The 12,603-nt window shown below is 29.3% G+C and overlaps 2 protein-coding genes and 1 long non-coding RNA gene across 3 annotated transcripts; 1 reads left to right on the top strand and 2 right to left on the bottom strand.

Moving 5' to 3' along the window:
* Positions 1-1,507: 1,507 nt before the first annotated feature.
* Positions 1,508-3,938, bottom strand: LOC113390812 (ADP-ribosylation factor-like protein 13B). Its single transcript, XM_026626903.1, has 5 exons — positions 3,854-3,938; positions 3,588-3,789; positions 3,067-3,525; positions 2,844-3,008; positions 1,508-1,768 (listed from the first exon to the last, which is right to left on the bottom strand). Exons 1-5 carry the CDS (start codon positions 3,898-3,900, stop codon positions 1,508-1,510), a joined length of 1,134 nt encoding a protein of 377 aa, XP_026482688.1. The 5' UTR covers positions 3,901-3,938.
* Positions 3,939-5,001: 1,063 nt separating this feature from the next.
* On the bottom strand, positions 5,002-6,271 carry LOC113390811. Its single transcript, XR_003368297.1, has 3 exons — positions 6,037-6,271; positions 5,860-5,958; positions 5,002-5,774 (listed from the first exon to the last, which is right to left on the bottom strand). It is a non-coding gene; the product is annotated as an uncharacterized LOC113390811 (long non-coding RNA).
* A 913-nt stretch (positions 6,272-7,184) lies between these two features.
* LOC113390810 (solute carrier family 41 member 1-like) lies at positions 7,185-10,910 on the top strand. Its single transcript, XM_026626902.1, has 11 exons — positions 7,185-7,506; positions 7,580-7,738; positions 7,814-8,083; positions 8,151-8,330; positions 9,140-9,284; positions 9,375-9,521; positions 9,640-9,787; positions 10,196-10,298; positions 10,355-10,460; positions 10,518-10,666; positions 10,725-10,910. The coding sequence occupies exons 2-11, from the start codon at positions 7,604-7,606 to the stop codon at positions 10,908-10,910; spliced, it is 1,569 nt and encodes a 522-aa protein (XP_026482687.1). The 5' UTR covers positions 7,185-7,506; positions 7,580-7,603.
* Positions 10,911-12,603: the final 1,693 nt, after the last annotated feature.

Consider the following 12,603-nt stretch of genomic DNA (forward strand, 5'->3'; position numbering starts at 1 on the left):
TTTAATATTGTACCATATTATAACTCAAAGACGTTACACTCAATCCTTTAAATCAAACGTCGCAATATACCTGTATTATTTTTTTATTTATTTAATATTTATACCGTTATATTTATGACAAGGGCAGGCATTTTAATGTTAATTAGCTTGTGGCTAAACTCTAAATAACGCTAGGAAATTTCAGCAGAAACTAATTTCAGTATGAGTGATAGTTGAGCGCTTGATTGGGTGCTGTTCCGAATGAATGATTGAAATGGAGAATATTAAGGGGCAAGTATACTTAAAATTAGTGTGATTTGGTCACATCTCTTGAATATCTGCTATTGGTCAGTAGCATAATATATTATGTGTGCGAAAAGAATTATAACATTTTATCAAAGTTTTAACGTATATAATTTCATGAATTTGGCTTGCAATGTTCAACACACGCATACAATTACATGAGATTTTTATAAATTGTACATTTTGTCATCCAGTGCAATGAAATTCATATATGTATCATTTTATAAATGATATATAAAAAGGCGTTTCTTAAAATTGCATTTAATTTATAACAAAGTTATTATATAGGATAGAATTCCGCATATAATACAATCAATTTTTATTAGGGAAATTTAGAAACTATTAAAACATTTTGTTTTCCTTCTAGTCAACAGCAGTTATTCTTATATGGGTGTTTAGTGATTTTCATGTTTATATTAATGATCTCAAGATTATTTAATCCAGATGTCTAAACAACTCAATATTTATTTATTCATTTATTTATAAGTCGTAAAAATAATAAATGTTATTTAAGGCTATTGTCAGCTTTAGTTAAATTGGGAAATATCCCATCTATGCACAACAAATACCACTCATGTGCAGTACTTGAATTTGATTGGAAATGCATTAATAAGCAAATCAAATAGTATAATGAACAACTTAATTAATATTGTGATGTTGATAATTATTGCTGATTGGTGGCATTTAATTATTTATTTGCTACCATTCAGTAGTGAATTATTAGTTTTAGATTAAATTTTAAGACGGACCCGGTTGCAGATCATGAACCGTACTGATGCTGATCCCAATGTGCGATCGCAGTGCGAAAAAGCGATAAAATTTTATTAGTGAGAGCACAATTAACCGCTAATGTATAATCGAATCATCGTGAGTAATAAAGATGAAATAGATATCACCGATTTTAAAAATGTATTATGCAATGGACTTTTGTATTCAGATCGGTGATATGTGAACGCGACACGTGATCAATTCGGTGTATATGAATACACACAGTTCACATGTTGGATGTAAACAGACGGCGCCCTGTATTATTGAGATGCAATTTAAACCATCAGATTAATAATCCAATGTATAGGCGCAGAATGGATTTCAATTAATAGCCAAACACACACAATGAAGTTTTAAAATTGATTTGAATTCATTATTTATGTTGATATATAAATATATATTCTGTTAATAGTGCCAAATTCAAAAGGGGCGTTATGGCGCGCTCGGGTAGTCGCGCTTAGGGCGCCGGATCTGTATCGAAAGAAATGTGGACACAATTATCCTTTTCCCTATTGCCTTGTAAATTCCTACATCTGATTCCTATCCTGCAGGGCTGTTGCCGATGTCCGGGGTCGCGGGTCGAGTGGAGTTTGGCCCTCGACCTCGGACCACTTAGGCACACCGGCCCGTTCCCGTCTAAGCCGCCTCGTATTTGGTCGGTGTACGATGCCTCCGAAGCGTCTTTGAAGTGGTCAATGTTCATGGGGCTCAACTGTTCCTATAGGCTCACCGGCCAGTTTGCCTTACGATCAGTAATGAACTAGAATCACTTTAAATACCTTCGCATCAAACAATTTTTAAATAGTACGTAATTTACAATTGTAAACAAAATTGTCATTGTATATACTTATATGTGTATATGTATACACATATATTTATATAGTTATTTATACATATTATATATAATATATATGAATATGTATATATGGTGTTATCGATAAAATTAATTTTCACTAACACATTGTTAGGTTTTTTAATATGTTTTAAACTTCATTTCGCAATTTTATATAAATATGATAGATAAAATGTTGTCACGACAATAGTTGATTTGAATATATATGTAGATAGAGAATGCAATCATTTGGATGATATATTTCCCAAAGTGCAATGTTTATTGCTAAGATATATTTTACATAGGTTCATGTATCTAGTTACATGTATTCAATTTACTATTTCGTGGCAATGAATTAATCAGAGTTATTTTGTGTAATTCTTCAATTTCACTTATAATGAGTATTTGAATATTTTGTTGAAATTACTAAAAATGTTTATCTGTATATGTGATTGAATAGAGTAAAACTAAAATACTTTGTGGATATAATGAGATGAAAATAAATAAATGTAATTAAAAATGATCAGTTTAAATATTTGATATTAATGGTTTTTTATCATTTCAGGAGAGCCACAGGTTTAAAAACCAATATACGATAAAACTATGTAACAGAGGTAGAATGAATGAAGTTCTATGATGATAATAAATTGTTTGAATTGAGAAGAATTAGAAGATAATTTCTAAGTGTTTGAATATGTTCTATACTATAAGCTATTAAAAAACAGTATTTTCATATTGCTATTTATTAATTCTAAATTATTTATTAAATTGTGAGTGAAACACAATGGTGCATACAAATTTTTTATAATTTATTTTTTAAAAAAATGTATGGTATAATTATCTATTCTATTATACCAACCTTATTATTAAAACGAAATTGACAAAGTGATGAAATGGAATACTTTGAGCGATTTCTTTTATTCCCTTCATGCATTTTCTTGTAACTTTTGGGGTAATTTACATATCCCATAGCACTTTTTATTCTTCTATTTGAATGAGCTATCTTTATTGAATCTGCTTTTGCAAATCTACTTTCATTTGGTATACATGATCCTCTTCTTGCATTATTTTTGGATATTGGGTTAGCAAGAGCATTTAAAAGAAAAGTTCTTTTAGGTGTCGAAGGCTATAAATAATGATTTATGTTAACCTTATGCAATAAATAAGTAATATAACATACTTACACATTCTTCAATATTTTTAGAAACCCAACTGTCTCCAAAACATCCATTCATAATTTTTTGCTGTTTTGTTTTACTAGGTTTCTTCACTTTTATATCTTGTTCCTGCTGAGATTTTGTATCAGCGATAACTCTGTTATTAATTCTTGTATAATTTCTATGTATATAAGTCAACAACCAATTGTACCCACTTTCAATATTTTCATTGGGATCTGGTAAACGCACAGCACTGCAAGGTTGTACCAATGTTGGACACTGGTATTTATTGACCATATCTTCAATCCCCAACTTTTCTACAATATCTATTTCATCTAAGGCACCTTCACAATCTTGCTTATTTGCAAAAATAAGTATAGGTTTTCCATTAATTTGTTTATGGCAAACGACTTCATTTAATATGTGTTGACATTCAGCAAGACGTTGCAAATCACTAGAATCAACAACAAATATGAGTCCGTGGGCCTGTAATTTAAATTTCAAATAAATGCATATTTGATTAAATTCAAGTGTAAAATAATATTCACATCTAAATAGTATTTGGGCCAAATGTTTCGGATTTGTTCACTTCCACCTAGTTCGTAAAGAAAAACATTATGTTTATCACAATTTAGGTTCTGCATAGAGAAACCAATTGTCGGTAATACATTAGTGAAATCTTCTTTTCTCAAACGATTAGCAATAACAGTTTTGCCTGCATTATCCAATCCCAATAGCAAGAGAACGACACTATAAAAATAATTATTATTCGGTGATGGTAACTAACCATTAATATAACAAATATATACTCTACTTTTGTTGTGATGTTTTAGATGTAAATCTCATGCACAAATTTCCCATAGCTTATATTTATAAGAGACGAAAAAAAACATTTTTTAATATAAATGTAAACAAATCATTGTTAGGTAAACAAAGCCCATCATATATCGATCGTGACATTTGAATCAAAATATAAACAGAACGCTGCTGTGAACAGTACTGCCACCATAATAATGCTTTGATTTGGTTGTTATGGTGACAGTTGTTATCTATGGCTGTGTTCATTGTTTTGCACAGTTTTGCACAACTTAAGGATTTCATTTTTCATGTTTACCCTAGACAATATAATAATGATGTTTACATTAAGTGAATATTTCATTACCCCATGGTCCACAATAAACCACGTCAAGTAAATGAAAAATTGTTGATTTTCAACTTTAGTTGACCCATAGATAAAAGAAGAGTATATAGATCGCTCTCTCGGGCCATATTTCGTTGCCACATTCCTGTGTTAGTTGAAGCCCCGCGCTACAGATGGCACTAGTCGCCTGAACGGGTGCGTATAAAAAATACTATAGAAATGAACCAAAATTATATGGACCGTTTTAATTCAAAATTTAAAAAAAGAAAATTGAAAAAAAAAAAATTTTGAAGCATTTATTTTTCACAAAACATTCTATTCTACATTATATCTACATAGTTCTCTTTATAAACAAAGCACACATAGCATAGAAATGTACATAAATATACACATTATCCACAATGTATATATATATATAACATTATATATGATTATAATAGATGGTAGTAAGCTGTAAAAACTATGTGCGAAAAGCATAAAATGTACTTAAATGTACACCCTATCCACAATGTATATATATATATACAAATATATATTATATATATATATATATATACATATATATATATATATATATATATATAATATATATATATATATATATATATATACATATATATATATATATATATATATAGTGTGTGTGTAATATCATTTTAGCATATCAGCCTTTCAAGCTGAGCACAAAAAGAATAGAAATGTACATGAATGTATATATTATTTATATATATACATATACATATATAACCACAATTCTTTGATTGATATTGATTCAGATCAATATATAACCAATATATATATATATATATATATATATATATATATATATTTACATATATATTTATTTTGATTAACATTAAGTTACATAATATCTATGATGTACAGTCTCTATTTGGGAATCTTTTCTGCGCTATTGTTAATGTGCATTCAAATGTTTGTTCAAAATGTCATTATTATCATTGTCTTAAAGAAAAACAACAATCATTGATATTATTATAACAGTACTTAATAGTTTTCTTATAGCATCTACAATAAGACATTTTAGAGTAAAGCTATTGACATCTCTTTCAGAATAGTCAAATGCAATAAGCAAGTGCACATTAAGGGTGTTTTATCCCTTTGCTTTTTAGAATTTTATCATTAATCATGATTATACTTTGCCTGTCATTTGACAGTTCCTGAAAATCTATACAATGTGATTCCCTTTATCATCATTAAACAACACAGATAATAATATTTCTTGTAATATCAAAATGAAATTATTAATACTTAAAAACTTTTCCTGTGACATAGCCAAACCTAAATTAACCTTTGCACTAGCTAGAATTTCACCATTAATTGAGAATTTCCTTTCACTTACGATTATATCATTAGTGTTTTTAGTATGTTCTCCAAACTGACTTAATATATAATTACGAGTCGTACTGTTCAATATTAGTGGGAGATCAGCAAAGATTTCAGCACATTTCAGACTTCATTCTTATTGTTTTTTCCTGTGTATTCATTCATCTCATATCAATACTTGTACACTTGTGAATGTGTTTAGTAAACCGTCTAAACATTTTACATTTGAACGTATTTTCCTTTTATACTGCTGAAAAAATCGATGTAGAATTATTAGTTATGATCCTACATTATTAGAACAAGATTAATTTATATTTAGTTATTTAATAACATACCTTTCAGAGAGCTGACAGGAATTCTCTCTGTCTATTTATAACCTTAAAATTTCTAGTATTGATATAGTTAAATGTCTCAATTATTTCTGAATTATTAAACTGTAATGAAAAATCATATCAGAATAGTACAATCAAATGAAAGTAATTCGAAGTATGCATATTAATAAAAGTACTCACTTAGATTGAAAGCCGGCAAATATTATTACTTATTTTACTTTTACTTCGTCGTTTCTCGCTGGAACTACATAATACATGCATTTTTCTTGGTATTTCTTCTTCGTTAAACAATGCACTTCGACAGCTTATTTGTTTTTTACTCTAACAAGCATTTATTATATTGTCTAGGTTATCTCTCCATGAAAAATTTATTACAATGGACGCCATGTTTAATTTAAGTATCTGTCATATGTCAAATTCGATTTCAAAGTGAAAAAAAAAAAAAAAAAAAAAACAAGCGCGACCGGCGGCAGGGGCTCTAACTAAACTCGGGTTACAGACGTTTGTTCCGAGATTACCGGCCATGAGTTGACCTCAGTCTTTCAAATTTGGTACAAGATTGGACAAACTTGACGCCACAAACTAATCTCTCGCAAACTGCGGAATTTGACTTTTGAGTGGTAAGTGTATCATTTTTCAGTCCTTTTTTTCTGTTTAGAACAAACAACTCTAAGCTTACATATTCACATACAAATATCGAAACTTTTGATTCGTTAACGATAGAAAAGCGGTTTACAAAAAAAAAACGGTTCGTTGAGTTAACGCATGTCACTCCATATTTCATCATCGACATAAATACATCATCAATTATGTGTTTATTAGATATTATCTAGAGGGCAAACCTTTATGACGTGTTATTTCATTCTTTATTTTTTTTCGTGGCCTAGAATTCATAAGGTTCAAATGTAACCAAGCCCGGGGTCGCGTAATAAATACATTTTCTCCATGTCCATGCACTCGAGTTTTTTTGCCATTGAACCTTAGAGAATATTAACCCTTTCCACTCGCAAATTCCGGAATTTATATATATTTTGCCGCCGGAGCGGCAGCATCCGAGTCGAAAGGGTTAAGTATATCATTTGACTCATATTACTTTTTAAAAAGGAAACGAAAAAAATGAAATATGTATGTTCCAATGGACCTCTTATCGGTTCCTTGTATTTCATAAATTACATGCATTTTAAAGAATAGAAAGGATTATAAAAAATCAATAAGACGTATAATTTCATCAAAAGTGTCGTTTTTGCGATCGATCATGATACCCTTATTGCTTATTGTCTATGATCATGCCGGTGTTAACGTTTAAGAATTTGATTAATATATTATTTAAAATTATCTCATTACAATCGTTAAAAATTTGATATCGTATAATTCTGATAAATCTTAATTTACAATGATTTTGATGATATTCATTATGCGATACGTTGCAATTCGGCTATCGACATTTCAGAACAATTTCAAAACGATAACCTCTAGTAGTCAGCGTTTGTCAAAAGGTTAAAATAGGTTAGAAACATTATTATGTGGCAAATTGTAAATTTCTAAATTTACAATACAATGTCAATAAGTAATTTTGCGACACACCGAACACGTCAATCATTTATTTTGTTAAAATTTTGACTTACTTGTTAAAGAAACCAAATTGTTCATGTAAGTTACACTATTTTCGTTACTATATTTGATGATAACCAAACTCGTATAATAACGTAATTTTGCTGTGTAGTTAATAATCAAATGCTTAGTTGATATGCTTAGTTCCGGAAGCCCTAAGGATTCCCAGAATGATACTAATGCCGCCAACGATACTTTTGACCAAAGGCCATTTAAGAGAAAACTTACACGATCATCTAATTCCAGTGAAAACTCTGATATGGGAACAGAGGTAAATATGTCTTTATTGTATTGATAAATTTTGCAAGTCTTGTTATTATGATGTTACTTGTATTTGACTTTGCAGGATGTTATATTTTATGAAGGCATTCATGATGAACGACATGACTTGTTGGAGGATTCATCCTGCAACAAATTTTATCAAAATAGACCAAGAACTTTGAAAATGAAGAACAGCTCACCCAATGTAGTAGAGCTGCAATGTGATACGTCTTTTAATCCCAAATCTGTTTTTAGTGAAGAAACAGTATGGGTAATTACTGTACAATTATTTATCCCGTTTCTGCTGGCAGGATTTGGGATGGTTGCTGCCAGTCTAATGTTAGATTTAGTGCAGGTAATTTTTTTGAGTGAGAGAAATGAGAAAATTAAATAATAATTTCTTCATTAGTCTTATGTTGCAGCATTGGCCAGTTTACCAAGATATACCAGAGGTATATATATTAGTACCTGCATTATTAGGCTTGAAAGGAAACTTGGAAATGACTTTGGCCTCCAGACTGTCAACACAAGCTAATTTGGGTCTTATGGACACTATGAAGCAACAAATCAATATGGTTGCAGGCAACTTATCATTAATTCAAGTACTACATTCATTTTCTTGAAAGATAAGCATATCTTTTTTTATAGACTCTAACTTGGCAACCATTATATCTATGTATATATATATATATATATATATATATATATATATATATATATATATATATATATGTGTTTGAAGAAAAACACTAATATCCTGCCTAATTATATTCCATCAAAGTAGAGCATAAAGCAAAACAGTACTAAATGGGGCTTTCTTTAAATGTATTTAATGGGGTTAGGAAAAATTGGACAAGAAAATCAATATTCTTAAAGAAACAAATAAAATTCTAATCAAATCGGATCATTCAGTCTATTCTGTTTACAATTTTTTGCTTTTCTGTGAACAAAGCACATAATGTAGTTTCTGCCTTCGTTCTTTTGAAAGTTGTGGATAAGTATATAAAGAATCTAAAACTTTGGCTTACTATTGAAACTCTGCCAAAGTTTGAATTCAAAGCAGATTTAAGCCTTATATTACTGTACCACTATTGCTACCAAAGACTAAATAACTACCAAAAATATCACTTTTATTTGAATTTATTTTTGCAATTAATCCAATGCCAATAAATAATTGGCAAACTAAGTAATGGAGTATGTAAAACTGTAGTATTTTTAATACTACAATTCAATTAAATTCTATAAGTCTTATTGATTTGTGTAGAATACCATTAGAATCTAGTAGTAATCTTATGGAATTGAAAGCAATGTGAAAGTATGTTCATCCTAGCTTTGTTTCAGTGAGAATTTAACCAAAAATTTATTTTGTTATTGTTACTGCTATGTTTTATTAAATCAGCAATATTTTTAGTGTCAAGCGATTGTGGTTGGTTTCTTAGCATCTTTGGCTGCAGTTGCGATGGGTTGGGTGCCGGAAGGACATTTCGACTCGAATCATGCTTTTCTTTTGTGTGCTTCAAGCATATTAACAGCTTCTTCAGCTAGTTTTATGCTCGGTCAGTTATATTTCATGCAATTTCTTATACTCATATTTATATATTGCATACAATTTGCTCATAGTAACAAATTAAATTGTATTTCAATAGGATTGATCATGGTAGCCGTAATAGTACTTTCTAGGAGACTGAACATAAATCCAGATAATGTTGCAACACCTATTGCAGCTAGTTTAGGAGATTTAACTACATTGGCTCTGCTATCATACTTATCCTCATATTTATATAAAAGGATAGGTACATAACTAAATTTAAAATCTTTTCAAAATAAAAGTAATTTATTATTATTCAATATGAATTTATTAAGAATATTTTCTATATATCAATTATAGTAATTATATTTGTATTTATTTAGAAACTGCACCACATATATCCATTATAATAATTCTATTTGGAATATTATTGGTACCGCTCTGGGGATTAGCAGCTTCAAAAAATGTTCATACAAAAGAAGTACTAAATTCTGGTTGGACACCAGTTATATCTGCAATGCTCATTAGCAGGTAGATTTTATTGTATTAAAAAAATTTATACATGGTGTCAAAAAATTAGGAAAAAAATTCAAATCTCATGAATTTTGAAAGTTATGAGCTTTTAAGTACAACCTAAAGCTTGGTCCAAACTGCGACCATTTATTGGTTATTGTGGCTAATTTTTATTACTTTTGATCAATTAAAAGTTGCAACTGTAACACTAAACAAAATTTCTAGGACCACAGCCAAAATAATAACACAATTGCCTCAAGTTTTCTAGAATTAAGACTTAAAATAAAATTTAAAAGATTTTTTATTTTGTTGACATTGTGCTTTAGGTAACCCTGCATGTATATTTGTTTACAAATAAAATTATATATATATATATATATATATATATATATATATATATGTTTCTCATAATGTTTAATTATATAGTATAGGAGGACTTATACTAGATTTTACAGTATCAAACTATAAAGGCATTGCTGTCTTTCAACTTATAATAAATGGTGTTGGTGGCAACTTGGTTGCTGTACAGGTTTGTCAATATGTTATTCTTCTTTTGTATTAAAAATTATAATATAAATTTCTTAGGCCTCAAGAATTTCCACTGCCTTGCATATGGAGCAAAGAAGAGGTTGCTTGCCAGCTGGTCAGAATGCACTTTGCCTAAACCCTATAACATTATTCTGCAACAAAGGTATGTTCAAATGTTTTGTATGAAATTTGATAATTTATTAACAGTTAAATTTTTCAGGTGGCCATGCTCGAACTGCAAGGGTTCTATTGGCAATGGTTGTTCCTGGTCATTTAATATTTTCCTATACAATTAGTTACCTTAAAGCAGGACACACGTCTTTCACTCCTACTTTTATTATCACATATTTAACGGCAGCTACTGTACAGGTGGAATAAATTTTGTTCTCTATGATATACAATTTAATAATTTGATATTTGTTTTTAGGTTTTATTGTTATTGTATATAGGCCAGGTTATGATCAACTGGATGTGGAAACATTATATAGATCCTGATAATTCAGCCATACCATATTTAACTGCTATTGGAGATTTGTTAGGTACAGCTTTGCTTGGAGTCGCATTCCAGTTCCTATACATTATTGGAGACAAAGATAGTGATGTTGGTGATTAATATAATTTATTACGAGATGATAATTCCGAGAACTGTGTTTCAATTAAATTAAAAAAAATTTAGTGCTTTGTATAAACTAAAAGAAGTGATTGACTTAAAGGGTGAAATATGAATTCCGTCGTTTCAGGAAAAAGGAAGTATAAGTGTTTATCTACTTTATATTTGATGTTTATTTGTCAAATATTTTTTATTAAGTAATAATTCATATTATTGTTTTTATAATATGATATACATAATTTATATTATCACATATAATTAACATAATAGTTCACTATGCATCATGAAATGGTGTGACTGAAAGCATATGTTTATTATAATAGAATATATTTTAAATTTTAATTTCCAACTTTTAATTATTTTTTGTTCTGTCTTTTTATTTTCAGAATTGAAACTATATGAATAAAAACGTAGTATTATTTATTATATATTGATTAACTTTCATGCATATATTCCATAATCAGCAAAAAATCATTGTCGATGGGCGAGAGAAAAAGGGTTATCTCTACGCATTATGAAACTAAAAGGAAACTGGATGTGGAAGAGTCTGATGTATGACTTATTGCAAGAACAATGCAGATGGTCTACAACTTGCACAATTAAAGAAAATATAAATATAAAAAATATAAATAAATAAAAAATAAAAGCTATGGTACAAAATATAGAAATATTAAAGCAGAGGTACAAAGCAAATATCTGTAAACATGAGTGGGGATAAAAAATATGGTGCTCTCACTTTGTTAAGATTTTAAAACACTACCCTTCGGTAGACAATATAACACCAACTGTACCAGCCTAAAAAGGAAAGCTAAGACAATTATAATGTTGAGGAATTTACTAAGCGTATATTAGACCAACAAAATGGAAATTTATTCAAAAAATTACGACACCACAGCCATTTTCATGAGACACCTCGAATTTGAGGCGTTCTGCAGCACACAGTGTAGCTGCTTCAAATTTGGATCTAAAAAAAACCTATTGCACATAGCAAGAGAAAAAATTGGAGTTTAGAAAAACATTGATTTTTGTGTGATTGACGAGCATTTGAACTAATGAAAAATGAAAATACCTGTGGTATTATCCTTTAAATTTGAAATTGATGAACAAATTAATAATAATCCAAAATTTATCAATCAAATATTCATATATTGATAAATTGCGCATATGAATGCTATTAGTTTTTAACTTCCCATATGGTAAGTTATAGTAATCGCAAAAAATATAAATGAAAATGTTTATATATCTTTACGTTTCAAAAGTTTCTGAATATTTTGGCATATCCCGAAAAAATGAATGTATGTGTGTGTGTATGTATGTGCGGATACAATTTTTTGTCGACGATCTCGAGAACACGGATCAACCGATTTGAATGATTCAAAAAACATTCGATTCGAAAATACGTGACAAAAAGCGCCAAAACTGGTATTTTAGTTTTTGAGAGAACGGAGCGTCCAATTGCATTATTGGAAAAAGATTTTACTTGATTGACGGGATGAACAACTAGTAAAATTTTTGGGAAGATTAAGCGTTTCCGGAGATCCAATAAAAAAGTAAAAAACATTGCCATTTTGGCGGTCAAAATGATCATTAGACATATGCCCATAATATTATCAGATATTTTATTGAGATTATAATAATAAATGCAAATTTTGTATACATTTATATGGGTTCCGTACCAAAGTTTACATGTTCAACT

Source organism: Ctenocephalides felis, unplaced genomic scaffold (genome assembly GCF_003426905.1).
Source record: "Ctenocephalides felis isolate EL2017-DRISC unplaced genomic scaffold, ASM342690v1 CF-g0.4_SCAFFOLD_03634, whole genome shotgun sequence".
NCBI classification, from domain to species: domain Eukaryota; kingdom Metazoa; phylum Arthropoda; class Insecta; order Siphonaptera; family Pulicidae; genus Ctenocephalides; species Ctenocephalides felis.